This window comes from Lepidochelys kempii, chromosome 25, assembly GCF_965140285.1.
Source record: "Lepidochelys kempii isolate rLepKem1 chromosome 25, rLepKem1.hap1, whole genome shotgun sequence".
Classification (NCBI taxonomy): domain Eukaryota; kingdom Metazoa; phylum Chordata; order Testudines; family Cheloniidae; genus Lepidochelys; species Lepidochelys kempii.
The window spans coordinates 7,501,031-7,522,852 of NC_136404.1; the positions used below are offsets into that span (position 1 = coordinate 7,501,031).

Sequence of the window (21,822 nt, forward strand, 5' to 3'; positions counted from 1 at the left end):
AAGGATTACATGACCCTCCATCTTTTCTCCAGGGATGCAGAACAGAACAGGTTATATTATTCCTAGTAAATTCCACCCTACTTTCCCTTAGCTGGGGTGGGAAGAAGAGAGTAGTTTCTCCGGCAACAGGGGCATGCTGTTTACAGAGCCACATGCACATTCGCCCCACCTTGCCGCTGGGCTGGCTCAGAATTTGTTTAAAGGCAAAAGAGGGGGTTGCCGTCCAGTTTGGCTCCAGTACCAGAGAGCAACTCTGTGCCTGGCCCAGCAGTTGAGCAGAATGATCCCGTGTAGTGAGACTACCATCTCTTTGGGCCTGACTCATCCTGGAGCACCGTGTCTGTGCTTCAATAGAGTTTTCCAAAGCGACTCGGCATTCCGCGTGCCATGCTAGAGAGACGGTAAAGGGGCCTGGTTTTCAGGAAATGTTGAGCACCCATCCTCTGGAAACCTGCCCCTTCAAACTAGAGACCCCTTAGCCTCCACAATCACTAGTACCTCCTTTGAAAACTGAAGCCAATAACTGTAACCAGCAGGGTTAACTGGCCATCTGCTAAGGAGCAATACGTTTCTCATATACTACCTCCAATGAACGCTCTGGGAGCTAACCCAAATTCAACTGCTCCGAGTTCCACCTGGACCTGAAGGGACAGTATGAATTCAGATTCGCTTTGAACAGGGCAGCTTAAAATGCACCACAGAGGATGCTTATTGCAGCTAAACTAGGGCACAGCCTGCAATAAGAAGCCCCTCAAGTGTCCTTCATTTTGGGGGTCGGCATTGGTTAGTCCCAAACTTGCCTCTATTCCAAACCAATTGTGTGTGTGTTCTGCTGGACTTTCACCGTAGAAAACATTTTACTTCAGAAATACAGAATCATGAAACTGAGATTACAGACTGTGCTTTACACTAAAGGAAGGAATACCACAGCGGTTTTATGTTCCCTGTACGAAGGAGTGAGTGTGTGTCCATCCCACGTGTTTTGAGACTTTGGGCCTGTGTAGTCTGAGCAGACAGGAAGGCTCACGGCACGCACTCAGAGAAGAGCACAAGTCTTCCACTCAAGAGAATTTCACCTCCACTTTCACCTGAAGTTTGCAATCCATCCACACACAGGCAGTCAAGCAAAAGCTAGAGCATGGAACGTAGTTTTGCTCTTCGGTGCTTCTGGCCAATGCAAAGCTGCTCTGCTCCCCTCCCTTCTGTGTGAGAACCCTCCAGTCCACTCCAATTAACTCTCCTGGAGATTCCATTACTTCCAGCCATAAAGACACTGTTCAGTTTATTCCCCAATAACTGCCACAGAAGTATGGCTAACATATTCCTACAGGCTGCTCGGCATTCTTATAAAACAACACAGGCATTCCTGCACACCTGGACCGGCCCCAGCTGCCTGCCCATGTTACAACTGGTTTGGTTTCCCTTTTGGAATGAAATCTGCTCGTGTGGAATATTACATTTCATAGGGGCATTCGCCACATAACGTCAGACAGACAAGAGCCAAGAAATTCAGGGCTATAACCGATAGGCCGTCCTTTTACTGTGCAGGTGGTACTGGAGAGAAGGTGGCTCTGGCTGTACAGTAATACCTTACAAGCGACGGTGTCGGACCCGGGCCTTCTGCTTCCCTCTCCTCCCCTTCCTGCCCTGCAACCCAGGTGGTACTACCAAGAGCTATTCTGCACTTGAAGCGTAACACTCACTTCTCTCAGGTTACGGCCCCATTGCATCTGCACAGAACTTGGTCTTACCAATCATAGAAGATCAGGGTTGGAAGGGATCTCAGGAGGTCATCCAGTCCAACTCCCTGCTCAAAGCAGGACCAATCCCCAATTTTTGCCCCAGATCCCTAAATGGTCCCCTCAAGGATTGAGCTCACAACCCTGGGTTTAGCCGGCCAATGCTCAAACAACTGAGCTCTCCCTCCCCCTACATGTCTTCCCATTTCTCTGACACACTAAACTGTAGCCAGTAAACCTCTTCCCTACCCCCCAAAATACACCCCCCCCCCCACAGCACTTGGATCAATGGTGACCAAATCTGTAGGGACATAACTTACTGCTGCAGTAGGGAATATAGTTAAAATGAGATTTAGCAGCCACCGGTCCATACTAAAACTGTTGGGGATGTGGATCTTTCAACTTGAAAGATCCAACCTGAAGATGTAACAGAGCTTAGATACTGCATTAACTATAACTAGATGAAATATCTGCAGAGCAGATTTCTGTTCAGTGCTGCTTACCGATGAGGGCAGTCCTGGGGGCACCTTCCGAACCTTTTTAGGCTGGCCATCTGGTGTGGAAAAAAAATAAAAGAAATAAGAACAGAGGATATGAAACCACCTTTGAAAGGATAAGTTACAGGCTGGCTGCTGACGCTATTGGGATATGAAGCCCCACAGGGTGTTGGAAGCTAGTCACAAAGTGCAGCTAAGTAAAGCCGCCACTGATAGAAGACACAGCATTAAGTGCACCTCTTTGATTACAACTCCTTGGTAACGCTGTACAAAAGGAAACTGATTTCGGACATAGCGTGTTGCAATGTCTCAGGTCCAACGGCTCCTGTTTTCTGCTTGTTCTCTTTACAGCCGTGTTTTCCTGGGAGAAATTGACCTGAGAATATTAAAACAGCCCCCCCGTTAGCTGCTGCCGTGATAACAGGGGCTCACTTATCCCAGGATAAAAGGCCACGCATAAGCTACTGATTTTTGGAAAGGGTGCCAATAGGTTCATTAGAGAGGGTTTGGGAGAAGAAGGGAAAGGAATCAACCCAAGCAATGTTTGGCTCACCCTGCAACCTGAACACAAGTGAGCTCCAACAATGAGGAGTCCTTGTGCCACCTTAGAGACTAACATTTATTTGGGCATAAACTTTCGTGGGCTAAAACCACTTCATCAAATGCATGGAGTGGAAAATACAGTAGAGAGGTATAAATATACAGCGTATGAAAAGATGGGGGTTGCCTTACCAAGTGCGGGGGGAGGGGTCAGTGCTAACAAGCTAATCCAATTAAGGTGGAAGTGGGCTGTTCTCAACCAGTGACAAGAAGTGGTGGAAATCACTTTTGCAGTGCTAATGAGGCCAATGTAATCAAGATGGCCCATTTCAAAAAGTTAACAAGAAGGTGTGAGTACCCGCAGGGGGAAATTAGTTTCTGTAGTGACCCATCCACTCCCAATCTTTATTCAGGCCTAATTTGATGGTGTCCAGTTTGCAAATTAATTCCAGTTCTGCAGTTTCTCATTGGAATCTGTCTCTGAAGTTTTTTTTGTTGAAGAATTGCCACTTTTAAGTCTGTTATTGAATGTCTAGGGAGACTGAAGTGTTCTCCTACTGGTTTTTGAATGTTATAATTCTTGATATCAGATTTGTGTCCATTTATTCTTTAGCGTAGAGACTGTCCGGTCTGGCCAATGTACATGGCAGAGGGGCATTGCTGGCACATGATGGCATAGATCACAAGTGAGCTCATCAGTCATTTGCTCCTTAAAAAATAACTTGCTTAGCAAAAGGCACTGTGATAGGATATCAGGCATTAGGACTTTACCCAGAGATGGAGGGCTACTGCACTGACTTGCCCATGAAGACAGAAGAGGTGGGTCTCAGATCCAAATCAGGGGGATAAACAGTGTAGCGTTTTTAAGGTAAGAGATAGGGTATAGTGGGAAGGGACATTTTCAGGGGGAAAACCCTAGAAGCTCAGGCTAAGGGTTTATGGATTTTCTCATGAAGAATTAAGGCTAATCCTAGTCAGAGGTGAGAGTTTTAGACACCAAATGCAACGTGTTTGCTGTGTGAGCGGAGGTTGAGGGACTGTGCCCATTCATACATTTTCTAGCTTAGGAGAAGAATTCATAACACAGAACCACTCAATCCATTTAAACAGTGGAGCTGAAAACCTGAAACAGTGAAATTCTTATGCAATTAATTAAGCTTTGAATATCAAAGCAAGTACCCTCCCCTGCATTCCCCTTTCTAAAAATACCCGGGAAAACCTGCATGTAGGGTTACATTGCATCTGGCTCCATTTGCAGTGCAGAGACAAAATCAGCAGCCACAGAACAATTTCAGACGGGGGGAGGGGGGTGTTAGCAGGTAACATCAGCACTGGAACATGAGCGCCTGTCTACACTTGAAAGTTAAATTCACACCCTACCTTAATCCTCATTAAAGCACAACAGCTGTTCCTGAGTAACGCCATGTGCGGATACATTTACTCCAGAATAAGAGCACTTTGTTCCAGTTTAGTTTAAATCATGTTGGATTAAGTTTAAACAGGAACACAGCATTCTTATTCCAGAATAAGAGTCCACAGATGGAGTTAAGCAGAAACAACTCCCTCTGTAGACAAGAGCTTAGAGCCAAAGGCACAACTCAGTGCCTTCAAATTCCTCAGGTAGATGACTATCTGATAATCAGGACTCTGTGTTGCTTACTGTATTACTCTATTACTTAAACGTTGTTACTATATCACTCCTGGCAGCCAAGGTTCACTGGGAGTAGCTTTTATATAAAGGGCACTTGAGCAGAGGCAATAGGGTTAAAGGTTAGAGGGGCACACTCACACAGTTGCCAAGATTTTCAGATGTGACTCGTGATTTTGAGAGCCCAACTGGAGACACCTTACAGGGTCCTGATTTTCAGAAAGGATTGAGCACCTACCCACGGGAAATCTGTCTTAGGTTGGGAAACCAAAATCACTAGTCACTTTTTACAATCTTGGCAGGTATTTGCCTGCAGAGTGGAGGAAATCACACATCGCTAAGATGCTACATAACCCAGTCTGGCAATGAATTTTTCAAATGTTTGCCAGATCCACATCTATGTAACCCTGCAGCATTCATGCACAGATCCATGTTCTCAAGAGATCTAACTTCTATATCATGAATGGCATCAAGACAGTAGAGCATTTCTATGGCCAACACGGTCAGCTTGACCAATTTAAAGTGCAAATCAAGAGAGAAGACATCCTAGTCTCATTATCTCACAATCAGCATTGCTGCACCAGAGGGACATTCACGGTGACTTACCTATGTTGCTGTCAGCACCTCTCCTACGAGGGTTGTTTGGGTAGGAATAATACTGAGACCCTCCCTTCACCCCCGTGGGGGAAAGTGTGGTTGGACTTGCAATTCCCATTTCACTGGGCAGGAAACCAGTCTGCAAACAAGAAGACACACAAACCCTTCCGTGTCATTATGCTGTAAAACCATCACAGTCACTGAGAGATAACAGAAGCTGCCTTGGAGCACCTCAACCTAAAAATCAAACCAACCAGCCATAAAAAAGGCAAAAACAAATAAGCCATCCAGAACTCGAGTCATGTTTACCAAAGATGCCTGAACTCCAAGTTCTAAATCTGCACCCACAATTATTTGGTGTAATTAACTGAGCACAAATGACAGAACCTAGATGTCTATCTAATTTGCAGTCAATTGGCTGCATTCGGTCATTTGCATCGACGAGCGAGTGTGCGTGATGGTGCCGAGCAGTACAAGAGAAAGGACAGGTTTTCAGTTTAAGGCATTGCACTGGGACCGCTAAGCAGATTCTCCAGGATAGCAATAGCAGCAGAGCTCACATAGATGGGGTATCCACGTTGTTACCAGTGTCTCATCTAACCCTGCTCAGAACTGGTCTAGGAGACACCACGGTTAACAAAAAACCCAAACAAAAGACGCTCCTGCGGCGGAGGAGAGAAATGCTTCTGGCAACAGAAGTGGTTGACAGAAGCAAGAGTGGTGCTGCGGGTCCCTTGACGATAGCCCCTGCAGAAGCCCAAAGCGGAAGATTTCCCAAGCAGCTTAATACAGACAAGGCTACTGAGTCTAAGGACGAGAGGAAGGATGGTCTTGTGGTCAACAGCACTCAGGACTTGGGCTGGTACCTTGGTCTACCATGGACTCCCTGTGCCTCAGTCCCCCCTCCATAAATTGAGGATAACCACCCTTCCTTTGATCTGCCTTGTCTATTTAGACTGTATGCTCTTCAGGGCAGGGACTGTCTCTGACAATATGTACATACAGACCCCATCACAACAGGGCTCCGATCTCAGATCTACTGATTCACATTAGAATGTGATTATTATAGCCTTTCAGTATGCTAAACTGTTGAATCCTATCCTGCTCTGCTTCAGTTGTTTACTCTGCAGAGTGGTTAACCCCTGGTTAAATGCCTTTTAGATCTCTAGACTATCAATGACTTATTTTCCTTAGGAAATTCCATTAGAACCAAAATGTTCTTCCCCACCCCACCCTCCATCCCAGTTTACAACCTGAACCCAGAATTTTCAGAAGTGACCCATGATTTTGGGTGCTCAACGGGGCACATGCATTAAAAGGGTCTGATTTTCAGCTAGTGCCAGGCGCCCATCCCTCTGGAAATCAGGGTCCTGTAAGGCATTTCAAGAGGAGCGCCTTCTGAAGACATGACCGGGAGCTGAAGCAACAAAAATTCAGGTTAGAAGACAGACACAACTTTTAATAGTATGTGGATTTTAACAACTGACCTGGTGGATTCCCCATCGCGTGAAGCCTTTACATCAAGATGGACTCTCTCCCTCTCTAAAAACATGCTCTAACTCAAGCACAAGCCATGGGCAGGATGCAGGAATTCCCTGCAGGTGAGATTCCCTGGCCTATGGTATGCAGGTGGTCAGAGCACATGATCCGAATGGTCCCTTCTGGCCTTAAAGATGATTCTCATGAAGGCCCAAGATTTGATGAGTTTACCATTATCTCTGTGGTAGCGGATGATGAGAGTGAACTTCACTGCTCACTAAGGCGGGGGGGGGGGCGGAAGGAGGAGACGGGGATTGGTCCTGCTTTGAGAAGGGGGTGGGACTAGATGACCTCCTGAGGTCCCCTCCAACCCTGATATTCTATGACAGGTTTGTGCTTTTAAAATACTATTTCGGTTTGGTCTGATGTAAGCAGAAAGTGTTTGCTGTGTCTAATCTGCACCACAAATACCTACACGGCTTCAGCCTGTTTCTTGCCTCCCAGCTGATGAAAGGCCAGTGGTTGAAAGCTCCCTCTCAAACCCCACAATCCACTTCACAAGCAGCTGGAGGTTTCACAGATTGTAAACAGAGTTTAGCAGGAGAGATTTACGTTGGGAGCTTTTCAAAATAAAAAGCCTGCCTTGAACAGGAGCTGTGGTGGGTGGCACGGGGCGATTATTGCCACTCAATAATAATATCCAGCTCTTCCGTATCACTTCATCTCCAGATCTACAAAAGAGTTATGTATCAATACCCCCATTCGATAGATGGGGGAACAGAAATGCAGAGAGAGAGACTTGCCCAAGGTCACCCAGCAGGCCGGTGGCAGCGTCAGGAACAGAACCTAGGTCTGCCAGTGCCTTATCATTGTGCCATACTGTATCTCCATCTCCAGGAGCGTTGCTGGTGGGGAGCTTTCACAAGAAGCATCAGTGCAGTCTGAAGCAATGATTAACCCAAATGCCAGCCTGCCCAATGCTGAAGAACAGTCTGTTGGGTTGGGCTTGTTTTTTTTAAATAATTCTCTCTCAGCCTCTCCTTCTCTGCTGTATGTTAGTAAGAAAATTCAACCCCCTCTTTTTTCCTTGTTAAAGAAGGAGAAAACGCCTCTTCTGTTTAGACAAACTGACCTTGGAAGCTGTGCAGAGCAGCGCAAACCCAGCATTCCCTGCAACACAGTACGAGTCTCACAAACCAAAGTGCCTTTGCATGTTCAAAAGGGGGAAGCCCGTGCGTAGCACTCAGTAGGGAGCGTATTTAGTGAGTTGTTTTTATTTAGCTTAGGAGAAAGGTTTACTATATTTATTTGGAAATTTAGGGGGATAGAAGAGGGCCTAGAAATAATAAAAGCTTATTCCCTGTGCATCTTCTGAGGCTGCTAAATTGCAGTAAAGGAGGATTTCAAGCTTTTCTGAAACTGGGAAAAATGTTTATAGCGGGCTATTGAAAAAAGACTGCTCTGAAATCAGTCTCCTCGGGAAGGGGGCTTGGGTGAAGATCATGTATTCACAGCTGGTAAAAAAATTCTTGCAATCTGTTCCACTGGTCATATTACCTTTGTGTGAAAAGGCTACACACCACAGAGCCAAGGAAAGTGAAAACCTAAGCATCCCAGAGGAGATTACAAAGGGCTAGCTAGCACTGCTAGCTGTTACCGTTTTGCTCCTTAAACAGGTAGTTCAACTGTTTTGGCAAAAAAGTGCCCTAGTTCCTAGGTAGCTTCTGAGGGAATTAGTGAGTCTCCTTCCTTGCCCCTCCCCCCACCCAATTCCCATCTCTGTACTGTTGCTGGGTAGTTAAGGGTTAAATGGAAGAGCAGCTTGGAGACCCCCTCCCCCCATCTGGAGCATGCCGAGCTGGGTGGTTGAGAGAGGAATGTGCTCCTCTCTGAGGCTGCCTGTCCAGTCCCTGGGAGGACAGAGCCTACACAATACATCTGCTGTGCAACAATTCTCAGAAGCTTTAGAAGAGACGCTAGCCGGCCCGCCAGGCAGGTTAGAAACTCAGCACAAACCAAATCAACAGTAACAACTGTTCCCAGAGTTCGAGAGAGACTGAGCAGTGCAGATACCAGCCGCTTGGTTCCTTGATGCTCAATTACAACAGAATTTTGGTGTCTATCCTCTATCAACCAGGCCCGGAGAGTTTCAGCAAATGGTCTCCTCCTGTGGGCTGCTATCTGATCTGAACCCACCCTCCCCGTCAACACTTCCAGGCTAGAGAGGCCTCCTCTAGATTGCAACACCATCCCTCCCACCCCCTTTCTGTTACTCTATAACCATCCTCTTCCCCCCTCTCCCGCCCCCCAATAAAACCTCAACAAAATCATAACATTAAAAAGCAAGGTCTGGCATCTGTCCCATTTTTATTTTAGCAGCTTCAGTGGTAAATTAAATCCACTCTGGCACAGCCAAACAGCACAGCTGTTTCAGCAAAGGAAACATCCTCAGTTCAGAGAAGAGGAAATTATGACAAATTTGTGTAAAATTAAAACAAGGGTTTTATAAAAGAAGCTGCCCAGCCAACAGCCACTCAATTGAATGCAGTGGTCGGACTGTTTACGCTGTAGAGCACTGGAGTGGTGACTCGATGTTCACACAGGGTAGCATTAGCAACGCAGGATTGAGCTGAGGGACTCACTTCTTCCCCAAAGAGTTAACTGAGGGGGCTGATGGCAAGAAGCTAGATAACCTGACTATTACTGAACTTAGCTCCAGCTAGATGGCCTCCCCACATACAGAAGGATGTCAACAGGTCTCCCCCCAAACTAGCATATGCTACGGCCCTGATTCCGCTGTAAAATCCACATGTGAGCCAAGCACAGCCCCCCTGAGATTCATGGTGCAGGGATCTTCCTGTAAGAATTGCATTTCAGGATTGAGGCCTATATTAAGCTGGTTAGACAGATGCATGCTAGCTTTGTTTTCCAGATAGCAAGCTAAACACAGCACACTGACACTGCAGCATGGGCTAGCCACCTGCATACTAGCCCACCTGGCTCCTGGGTCTGGACTTGGGTGGCTAGCCCATGCTGCAGTGTTCACACTGCTATTTTCAGCACGCTAGCTCCAACAGAGCTAGCACTTGTCAGTCAACACAGGTGGGGAGGCGTATTCCCAGTTGTAGCAGACAGACAGACTTTGAGCAACCTGACTCCCATCTGTCGTGTGTGGTTCACTCTCTCCCTCCCCAGGGAAAAACTGTGCATGCAGTCTCCCCCCCCCCCCCATTATAAGAGCAAGTTGCCCCTTTCTCTTGAAAGTTAGCCAATTATGCTGCTCTATTTTTTAGGCATTTAAAAAACCATGAGTTTCACAATGGGACTTACTGAGCCAACCCTGGGTAAACGGAAGACAGGAATGCAATGGGAAAACAGAGAAGAGCACTCAGAATTTAGGTTGAGATTTCCCAAGAGTCCCAAGAGATCTGCATACCGAACCCCACACTAATTTTAATGGGAACTGGGTGCATAAACCCTTCGGCAGCTTTTCTACACAGTGTTACCCCACTTTAGTTAAAGGAGTCACTTTAAATCATTTTAATTAAACCAGTGTAAAAGGCTGTGTGGGCATTTAAAGCACCACAAAGAGGCTTTATATCAATTTAACTTGAGTCTGTTAGAAGCAGGTTTAAGCTAAACAGAAATAAGCTACTCAAACTAAAATAAGAGTCTACATAGGGTTTTGTATCAGTTTAGTTACACAGGTTTAAAAACTGATGTGGTGTAATTTGTGTGTATAGGCAGGGCCTTAAACTCAACACTTCTGATTAAACCTCACACACAAAACTGAAGCCACAAAACAAGAGCCACTGGCTGAGATTTGAAAAGCAGCCTCACATTTAATTTTTATGGTAGATGAGTATCTAAATCCCCCAGTTTACTTTGAAAAACCTCGGTCCTTATTTTTAAGCTCTTTTCCCCCCAAATTCATTCCGTTTTTAAAAAAATTAAAGCATTTTTATTGATTATTATGATTGTTACCTGATTTAGTCCTGGCATCCCTGTATCTCTGCTGAACGTTGAGTAGGGAGCTCTTTCACCGCTCTTCCCTAAAGGTGAAGGAAAAAAAACAGCATTTTGTATAAATTTACAGAAGGAGCTGAACACACCTACAAAGCTGCATACACTCACTCAGAGCCTTCGCTATTTGGGCGCAAAGCCCATCTTTAAATTTTGGCTTCTCTTGCCCTTCATCAGGATGTCAACTGAAGCAGATAATAGTTTGCTGCAAAAACAGGAGATCTTTTACCTTCAAGAACAGCAGGGCTCAGTTGGTCCTTTTAAAAAAAATTGCAGTGATGTAGGGAACTGCTCGTGGCCATGGAAACTGACAGTTTCAGAATAGAGGGCGAAAAAAAACAAAACCACCCCTCCAGACAAACTAAAAAAAGTCATCCAAATTTGGTGGAACCAGGGAACCAGGGAAAAAACCAAAAGCTAAGCATGACTGACTAACATAATCTGCACGTATTTGTCCAAACAGCAGCAAAAATCATTTTGGTACGCTATCAGTGCAAGGATTTAATGCTGAATTCAAACTCAGACGGAGGGGAGCGGGGCATTATTTTTTCCCCTTGGATATTAAAACCTCCAGAAATTGGGACTGTTTTTAAGTGGCAAGTATTTATCTGAGAATTTTGACCTCCCATTCAAACCTGAGGAACTCAGGCATTCACAACTTCCATGCCTTGGGAGGAAATCCAGGACCTTTCCTAACACTGAAGGAGCCTGTTTGAAATGAAAAGCCTCTCTCTCTAGCTGATGATCACCAAGGGGATATGCCCTGGTAAAAAGGTTACAACCACCCTCCCACCACTACCAAGTAACACTGGCAGCCTGCCTCGGGGCGAGCAATTAAAAATACAGCTGGCTAGGAAACGGGGTGTTTCTCCCCTTCCCTGCAGAAAATTGTGTGTTTTCAGTGAAAAATTGAAGATAGAAATATTTCGGTTCTGAAATGCTGCTGCAGCACTGCATGGGCTGGGCTCACTGGTCTGGTCGCTGCTGTCCCAGCTCATCAGTGTCCTCTCTTGTCGAGGGGAGGTGCTACAGTATGGCAGTTTTATGGCCACGATGCTGGCCAGGGAGTTTGGCCCCTAGAGAACGGGAGCATGAGGCATCTGAAATGTAACTCCCACCAGGCAATAAGACTAATTGTGAGGCTCTAACCACATGGAGCTCCAGCCATGGGCAGTTAGAAGGAACTGCAGGGGGTTGGGGCAGCACGACCTCCAACAGCCAGGGGAGGGGCCACGAGGCATGAGCGCCCCCCCGTGGGTACTGCTAGGCAAAAGTGTCTGGCTCCCGCACACTGGGCACGCACTGATCGAAGTGGAATATGTGTCTACATCGACTCAAAGAAGAATTTTGCGTTTTCCTGTGTTTGTTTTTTAAACAAACAGCTGAAGTTTTCCATGGAAAACTGACTTTTTCCTTTAATTGAAAATCAGCTCTGACGGAAAGTTTTCAACCAGCCATAACTACGATGTGTTACGAGTGCCCCAAGGGAGCGGGGGAGAGCGAGTGTCCCGCAAGCCAAAACAAGCTCACCAGCACTGTATCCCCTGGGTCTACACAACTCAAGAGGCAGCGTCAGCAGGGAATTGCTGAACACATTAAATTCTATAGGTAGTCGTCATTCAGCCAAATCTCCCCTTTCCACTAAGAGAACTCTCAAACTCTTCGGCAAACCCCCAACATTTCTGCTTACCAGGACATGCCCAATCTAGTTAGCAAACAGAAAAGCTCTGTTAGGATGCAGGCTGACACGTGAAGTGGTGGTAGCTGGCCTCGCTGTAGCCTGGTGGGGAGTTAACATGATTAAAGACACATCCTTTCCCCCAGTTAACAGGATCTCTCTGTTGGGAGCAAACAGGGTGAGGAAGAGAACTCTCCCAATCTGGTTTTTCTCTTAAGGTGGGCAGAAGCAAATGTGTGTGTTCAGATGCTTCTCGAGACAGGCAGGTGTGAGGACCAAGGAGGATGGTGCTTGGTTTTGAAAAGCCAGAAGGTGGCTTATATGGCATTCTTCTTTTATCTGGAACCCCACAGGTGCTTTTGGTGTGCTCCCACCTCAGACAGCATCAGACTGACTGCATGAAACTTGAACCCACCCACATGCAGAAAAGGTCTGGGGGGCTAGGAACAACACCACCCACCCAGCAAAAAAGACTCATCATGCCACTTCCAGCAGAGACAGCATTTAACTTGTTCACTGCATTCTTCTCTGCAGGCCCTCGCCCCTGCATTGTGACAGCATGTTCTCACTTCTTCCAAAACAAGAGTCTGAGCCGCAGGTGTATTCAATGCACCTCACTTACAGTTAAGGATGGTAAAATACTCCAGCCCATGTTACTATTTTGTTCCACAGCCTTAAATGTTAAGTAAACAAAGGTCAAAATGTCACAGGGTGGATCTCTTAAACGACCTAATTTTTAAAAGAGCTTAACAGCTATATTTGCTACAGATCCTGAAACTTTACAGAAATAACTCAACAGGTTGTGTCAGGCAGATCATGCTTAGTCCTAAATCGGAGGGAAACCAGGGTAATTCCAGAACGCTTTATCTGGTAAGCAACTGACAAGCTTCCCCCGCTGCAAATATATTGCTGTTTACATGTATCACTTTGTTGGTTAAGTGACTTTTAAAGCATCGTTGGCAAGTATCAGGTAGCGCAACCATTTTAAGGCAACAAACAGCATTAAAATCAAGTGTGCGAATGCTCACAATGCAAAGCAAAAATGAAATTATTGCGCACCGGATTAAAACGGCAAATCTCTTTTTCAAACAATGTTACATTTCTGTCTGACACTCTCCCAAGTGTCAGAATATGCACATGCAGGTTCATACAGTAGGGCTGAAATTTCCACACTTTTAAAATCTTGCACTAAGAATCACTTGCTCCTGTCCAGCAGCTAACTCAGATAATAAATACAGAGTATGGCTAGGTACTAGCAATCTATTTTACACCATCAACAGAGAGGCATTTGGCAGGACAATGGTGCTCTGAAAAAACAACAGACAGGTCAGCTTCAATTCAGGCTTTCCTGGCTTTTGTGGATTCAAGTGACTCTCACTGTTTGAAAACAACTTTGGTGGTTGAAAACACTTCCTTTTTCAGCGAGACAAAAAAATTAAGTAACAACCCTCTTGGGAAGCACAAGAGATTGTAGAGTCTAATGCTGTCAGCAATTAAGGCAATAGATCTGATTCACAGGGTTGGGGGGAAGAGATGAGTATGTTTGACAGAATCTTCCTGATTTTAACAAATATCTAGATTTTTGAAATTCACCTACTGTTCTATTGATGAGTTGTACAGAAAAAGCCAACATTTCCATGGGGATCACAAAAACAGTGTATTGTTTCTTCTCTGGGCAATCGGTTCCCCCTCTCCTCAAGAACCAGGCTGAGTGCCCACAAAAAAACTCACCTCAACAAAAACGAGGACTAAAGTACGTTTCAGTGGAGTACAGTTTATACCCTCAATCCCTACTCCCACCTCCTCCCAAAAAATTACACTTGGTTACAAAAATTCAGACAGTCCCAAATGTTAAGAACCCTTGAAAAATACAGGAGATGCAGGAAACAGATCCCCTACATACTTTATTTTGAATTTTTCACATTTTTGCAAATTTTAGGAAGCAAAATTGAGATTGGGTGGGCAACGTAAACTGGATAGGGTTGCACTGAGAAAAGACGGATCAGTTGGAAGTGGGAACTGGATGCCTCAAATCTTTCCAGCCATCTTAACTTCGGGGGTGGAGGACGTTTGAAGTTTCAGGATTTTTTTTAAATGGTGCAATTCTTCTGGGGGCGACTCCCCTAAAGCTCAGCTGCCAAAGTCACTCTCTCTTTAAAAAGAAGCTATACATTTCTGTTTTCTGAAGGAAGGCCAAAAGTTTGAATCAGGCTGCTACATAAGGCCAGGGGAGCCCTGCTCTGACAGATCGTACGGGATTCAAAACTACAGAGTTCCACTTCTGCAGACTTGGACAGGTCCAAAGAGCGAGCGAGCATGCGTAGAGGAAGAAAGAGATAGGGGGACAACACTTATGGGATAGCAGGTAGTGAAGAGAGAATTGGGAGACTTTTAGCCTCATGGAAAGGTTTTAAGTGCTTAATGTTTTATACCTGGGAATGTCAACTGTTCAAAGTTCTTAACATGGCGAAGGCTTGTGGTTTCCCCATCCTTTATTTCTCCTCCAGCTCCCTGCACTCCCCGTCCACATTTCTGTTGGACTCCTGTATACGCACATGCTCACACAAGTCTGCCAGAGAGGGTCTGCAGTATGTTATTTTCACCTGTTTATAATAAGCAATTTCTCAATTGATTTCCTCCCCTCAAACTTGGCACGCTCTTCGCCGAAGGGCTACATACACAGAATCATAGAATATCAGGGTTGGAAGGGACCTCAGGAGGTCAACTAGTCCAACCCCCTGCTCAAAGCAGGACCAATCCCCATCTAAATCATTCCAGCCAGGGCTTTGTCAAGCTGGACCTTAAAAACCTCTAAGGAAGGAGATCCCACCACCCTCCTAGTGAAAAAGTTTTTCCTAATATCCGACCTAGACCTCCCTCCCACTGCAACTTGAGACCATTACTCCTTGTTCTGTCATCTGCTACCCCTGAGAACAGTCTAGATCCATCCTCTTTGGAACCCCCTTTCAGGTTGTTGAAAGCAGCTATCAAATCCCCCCCTCATTTTTCTCTTCTGCAGACTAAACAATCCCAGTTCCCTCAGCCTCTCCTCATAAGTCATGTGTTCCAGTCCCCTAATCATTTTTGTTGCCCTCTCCTGGACTCTTTCCAATTTTTCCACATCCTTCTTGTAGTGTGGGGCCCAAAACTGGACACAGTACTCCAGATGAGGCCTCACCAATGTTGAATAGAGGGGAATGATCACGTCCCTCGATCTACTGGCAATACTCCTACTTATACAGCTCAAAATGCCGTTAGCCTTCTTGGCAACAAGGGCACACTGTTGACTCATATCCAGCTTCTCGTCCACTGTCACCCCAGGTCCTTTTCCGCAGAACTGCTGCCTAACCACTCGACTAGCCTACATGCCTAGTCTGAAATTAAAATGTAACATGGTATGCATCAGTGCTCAGGTAACTAGCTTTTCAAAGACACCTGCCAGACTGATTTCCATTCTCTGCTTGCAAATTCTCTCTTAAAAAAAAAGGCAACATTTGAATTCACTTCTGGACAAGGACAGAACAGGAAGCTTCATCCCAGATGGTCATTTATCCCGACATCAGCAAACCCTGAAAATAAGGGTTTACACTGAAAGTACCTTTCCAGGCATGTCACTAAGCAGGATGTTGAGCTATATCGTGCAGCAACTTTCACACCCACCCCTGGGCACGCACAGTATGTCACATACAACAATGCAAGCTGGACGGCCCGATTAAGCTAACATGCCAGTTCAGTGTTTCTGCCTCTGGACAAGCAAAGGAACAAGCCAAGAAAAGGCTATTTGCATTTTCTGTGGACTTGCAGATGAGCCTCCCTGGTGAAGTGCAGGTGCTTACAGCCAGGGAACATCCTGCAGTTCTGCCAGGCCCCTGGGAGTTCACACATGGATGCCCTCAAATCACCCAGCCCCAGAAGCAAGCAGCACTCCCTCTTTCACTCCCCACCGCCCCATATGTACTCCCCCATCCAATGAACTCAGCAACTCACAACCCCAAGCGCTGACGCAGCAAGTCTGAAGGAATTTAAAAAAAAAAAATTTCTGTTCCGACCTCAGTAATTCTATTAGAATTATTTCCTGCGGGGAGGGGAGGGAAAGCACAGGGAGCGATTAACAAAAAAATGTTAAAAAAAGGGGAGTCATCACACCCCCACGTCCATGGGCAGATTAAAACCATTGTCCAGGAAGAACGCAATTCACAATAGCTCACAATGCACACCCGATTAGAAACACTTCTCTGAAAAGAAGATAATTACTAGAAATAATTACTAGAAAGAAATCTGTTATGGCTTATCAGTTTCCCTGCTGTTTAAACAATTTCCCCCACACCCCCCCTTCACTGAGGGTGAATGGTGAACAGAGCAACTGATTTCAAAGATTGCTTATTAAAAAGCTCTTCCCCCTCCATCCCCCGCCTTCTGGATTAGCGGGTTCAAGAACAAGAAGGGCCCTACCAGTCTGGGATTCACACCCCGCCCCTGCCCCACAAAGGTCTGTAAATGGCAAAGGGAGAGGACTGGGCTGTGATTCCTTTTAAAGGACTGAAGGCCCCAATATTGGTCTTGTGCCATGTGTTTCTTCTTTCTGATGGCCCAAAAGGGGTTTTCTTCCCGGACTTCCTCCCCTATCCCTTTTACACACATTAGCGATTCAGGCCTTTCTATACATGTAGCTATTTACAGGACGCTGGAAACTCAGAAAAGTGTGGAAGGGGCGAGGTGATTTTGTACAGCCAGTTTAACATGCACATTGCTCCTTTCAATGACAGTGTAAGAGTATTCATCTGTGCATGCCCTTGGATGATCAAGAAGCCCTCTAGAAAACGAGGAAAGACCAGACACATCAGGAATGTTATATCTGAAATGCTGCACCGATCAAATGACATGCAAATCCCTCTTTTGGAGCTATTATTTATTTGTGTTATAACACCGAAAGGCCTCACAAAGCACGGTCCCCTACTGTGCCAGTCACCATACGTACGCACAGCGAGAGTCCCTGTCCCGGAGAGCTTACATTCTTAAGCAGACAAGACAGACAGCTCAAACGTGGGAGGGGAAACAGAAGCTCACACAGACAGGGAAGAGATGTGCCAGAGATCACACAGCAGGTCACAGAGTTGGGAACAGAACCCCAGCCTCCTGATTCCCAGTCCAGTGCCCCGTATCCACTCTAGACCACCAGTGCTAAAGCAGAACACATTTGATTAGCATGCAGAAAACTCTTCACATTAGCCCAATAGGATTAAAGACTTTAGACTCAGACTTTAAGGGTCAGAGGGGATCATTTAGTCTAACCTCCTGCACATCGTGGGCCACTGAACCTCATCCCCGCCTGTAACTGACCCCGAACCGCTGGCTGAATTACCAAGTCCTGAAATCTTGATTTAAAGACTTCAAGATACAGAGAATCCACCACTTACTCAAGTTCAAACCAGCAGGTGACCCGGTCCCCACGCTGCAGAGGAAGCTCCACTGAGCTGTTACAGATGAATCAGAGAATCTCAGAGTTGGAAGGGACCTCAGGAGGTCATCTAGTCCAACCCCCTGCTCAAAGCAGGGCCAATCCCCAACTAAATCATCCCAGCCAGGGCTTTGTCAAGCCTGACCTTAAAAACCTCAAAGGAAGGAGATTCCACCACCTCCCTAGGTAACGCATTCCAGTGTTTCACCACCCTCCTAGTGAAAAAGTTTTTCCTAATATCCAATCTAAACCTCCCCCACTGCAACTTGAGACCATTACTCCTCGTTCTGTCATCTGCTACCACTGAGAACAGTCTAGATCCATCCTCTTTGGAACCCCCTTTCAGGTAGCTGAAAGCAGCTATCAAAACCCCCCCTTTTTTCTCTTCCACAGACTAAACAATTCCAGTTCCCTCAGTCTCTCCTCATAAGTCATGTGCCCCAGCCCCTTGACCATTTTTGTTGCGCTCCGCTGGACTCTTTCCAATTTTTCCACATCCTTCTTGTAGTGTGGGGCCCAAAACTGGACACAGAACTCCAGATGAGGCCTCAACAATGTCGAATAGAGGGGAACAATCACGTTCCTCGATCTGCTGGCAATGCCCCTACATATACATCCCAAAATGCCATTGGCCTTCTTGGCAACAAGGGCACACTGTTGACTCATATCCAGCTTTTCAACCACTGTAACCCCTCGATCCTTTTCTGCAGAACTGCTGCCAAGCAGCATCACTTGATCACTACCCGTTGAGCCCAACAATCTAGCCAACTTTCTATCCACCTTATCGTCCATTCATCCAGCCCATACTACTTTAACTTGCTGGCAAGAATACTGTGGGAGACGATGTCAAAAGCTTTGCTAAAGTCAAGGAACAACACGTCCACTGCTTTCCCCTCATCCACAGAGCCAATTATCTCATCATAGAAGGCAATTAGATTAGTCAGGCATGACTTGCCCTTGGTGAATCCATGCTGACTGTTCCTGATCACTTTCCTCTCCTCTAAGTGCTTCAGAATTGATTCCTTGAGGACATGCTCCATGATTTTTCCAGGGACTGAGGTGAGGCTGACTGGCCTGTAGTTCCCAGGATCCTCCTCCTTCCCTTTTTAAAAGATGGGCACTACATCTTTTACGTCTTGGAAGGCAACACCCAGCGCTGGCAACTGCAAAGCTCACAAGTTTAGCACAAATCTTTACTGCTCTGCTTACAGCCAGTTTACAGAACGTGCTCTCCCCATCCTCCCCTTTTTGGAGGAATTATTATTAATTATGTGTGTGTTTCGGCAGCAGCTAGCGGGGCACGCCAAGCTCAGACGCTGCACATGCCCATTGCAAGACAGTCCCTGCCCCACACAGCTAACCATCTAAATAGACAATGGGTGGAAAGGGACACAGGCAGAGAGAGGGGAAGGTTATATGGCAGAACTGGGAATAGAACCCAGCTCCCCCTCATCCCCCAATCACTCAATCAGGCCAGGCTGCCCCTCAATGACAGAAATTACATCTATCTGGGTGACAAAGCTGGCAACAGTGAGTCTGGTAAAACTGGAGGTAAATGCTAGAGAGGCTCATCACCACTTTATCTTAGTAACAGGCGAAAAGTTATGCAAAGGTCCAAAGTTCTGAACTTCTCCTCAGATGAGGAAGCCACCAAGGCAACCGTTGGTGGGACAGAAAGGTACACAGACATTGCCACAATTCATGCTGGTGCAGAGAACAATGCCAACACCAGCTTTTATGCATGGTGTTTTCTGGCTTTGTAGAGACTTCAGCACAGCAACTCTTGGGACCTGGACTACTTCTGGATGATCAGGCACCAGGGAAAAGGCACCTAAAGATGCCACTGATCCGTTATTTGTGCCTCAAGTGCTTACAACACTCCAGACCCATTAGTAAGAAGTCCCATCTCTCAAACCTTTCAGGTATTAAATCTCTCATGTTTTACACCAATATTTCACACTACTCAAGAGCACATGGTAGAAGCAACACAATTCCTGGCAATGGCCAAACATCCTCCATCATGCAGTCCCTTAACAGCCAGGTTGTAAGGGTTACACTGATAGACCCAATGCTGTCTCAGGCCTGCCCAAACTGGGAAAAACATTAGCCGAGGAGCTCACGTTTTGTTGAACACAAGAGCTCTCTGGGCATCGTGATTGCCTGCATTAGCCTGGTCACACAGACAGCTCAGGGAACATGAAGCAATGGTAAGAAATGCACAAGACAGGTTCATTCAGTGTTCAGAAAGGGCACCCTTTGTCTTGGCCATCCTTCGTCTAGAGAAAGGGGACATGTGCTGTTGGGAAGTATACAGTGACACTCCAACAATCACACTCATTTGTCTGGATGTAACAGGCTAAGTTCCATCCATCGACATGGAGCCATTGCTTTCTGGAGCAGCTGCGATTCATGCAACCTTCCCCCCAAAACGTAGCTTCGTGTTGTAATGTCATGTTTTTCCAATGATGATTTTTCACAAAGCTATGTGATCTTCCTAACACGCACGTGCTGCACGATTTCTGTGAACCACCACTACTTCCTATTAACAGAGTGTCCATAACACAATCAAACCCTACTCGGTCAGCCTGTCCACTTCAGCCCTTGGTACTGGAACACATCAGTGGGAAAACTGGATTAACATGCCCTGATACGCTGTTGTGTAGCATCCACCTTCTTCCACCAAAATGGCCATTTCCTCCTGCAGTATCTGAACCTCTCTCTTCACATCCTGGCTCACCTAGAACAGTTTGTCAGCAGCAGTCCCTGCAGGAGTCTCCGATGCAACCTGGTCCTGGGAGCAACTGAGATGCACGACACCAAGGATCCTAACAGCTTGAGCGGAGACTGGATTGCAGCTGTTGTCAGTGTTGCTGGAGCTGCAGAATGGAGTGCCACAAAACCCAATCCCTGACAGAAAAAACACCCCTTTCTGTAGCTGGTGTCCACTGTTGCTCCAAAACCGCACGACTTTCCAAGCTAGAATTAAACCAGTCTCCTTTAAGTTTAGGCACGAACTCATGGGACTCCACCACCTGCATCACAGGACACCCGATAGTCTGTCTGGAGCTGGTTCCTGGGAGGAAGCTGCCATCCAGGTCTGCAGGATGGGCAAATCCTCCACTATTCCAAAGGAGGTGATCACTGCTACACCCATCTTCATGAAGATGCCACCATGGATCATTCGGCCAACGTAGGTGCACGAATCAAAGGAATTTTCGGGATCACTGGGCTATGCAGCCCAAATATTGACAGAGCTCATGAAGTTTCCTGAAGCTCAAGCTGATGGGGTTCTCAAGCGCTGAATTCCTACAAGCTTGTAAGCCTGCCTAACGCCTTCTGTGTCAAGGTGCCTCTTGCCTCTCCACCATTTTTCTTTGGGGCAGGTAGAAAACGGAGCAGCAACGAAGGATGGTTTTATTTATTTATTTTTAAAAGCAGCAGGGCTTGACTGCATTCCATCGCTAACACACGCAGAACCGTTGGTCCCACTGTCAGATGCTTCAGTAAACAAGTTTGAAGCCTGTGGGGCAGCGATCTGCAGTTTGGGAAACCGCACACACCCAGGGAACAATTGCAGAGGGAGTTACCACTTCTTGCATCCTCTTGCCCATGGCAGTGGGGCTGCCCTATACCTTATGCCATGCAAACTGACAGCTGCCCGCTGCTCAAACTCCACAATTCCTCAGGGTTCTCAGAAACCAGAATTCGGAAGATGTTCCCCCTACCCATCCCACCCAGTCTTGGAATTTCTAGCCCAGAACTTGCTCCTGTTGAAAGGAGAGTCTCTTTTAGAGCCCTCTGGCATTCCTGGAGGAAATAAAAAGATGGTAAGACTTTGGAATGGATTTAAACTGCACTCTTGGAAAAAGAGATTGGAAGATGGCCAATTGGGAGGGTGATCTCACATCCTTCTCTGCTCTCTCCCCACATTGCTTGTATCATCCTATCTACACCCTTTCATCTTCTGCCTGTCCGTGTTGTTAGTAAAGCTGGTACATTTTTCATTCTAAACTCTCTCCTCCCCACCCCAACCCCCATCCATTAAAAAAAAAAAAAGTATCTTTTTTCAAACTGGAAACTTTTCCAAAAAGCTCTGAGCTGTTTTTTAGTTTGCTGTGTTTTTGTTTTAAATTTTAATTTTTTTTTTAATTTTCTAGTTTGCC

At 46.2% G+C, this 21,822-nt stretch overlaps 1 protein-coding gene across 10 annotated transcripts in view; it reads right to left on the reverse strand.

Annotated features, from left to right (window-relative positions):
* The window catches only part of TCF3 (transcription factor 3), a 127,331-nt gene that overhangs the window by 33,714 nt on the left and 71,795 nt on the right, over positions 1–21,822 (reverse strand). For 9 of the 10 annotated variants that reach the window (XM_073323788.2, XM_073323787.2, XM_073323786.2 and 6 more), the window contains 3 exons: positions 10,485–10,552; positions 5,031–5,160; positions 2,243–2,292 (listed from right to left, as the gene is read on the reverse strand). In XM_073323788.2, coding sequence (XP_073179889.1) covers positions 2,243–2,292; positions 5,031–5,160; positions 10,485–10,552 — 248 coding nt within the window. The remainder of the gene's footprint in view (positions 1–2,242; positions 2,293–5,030; positions 5,161–10,484; positions 10,553–21,822) is intronic. The other variant, XM_073323789.2, reaches the window with a different exon arrangement.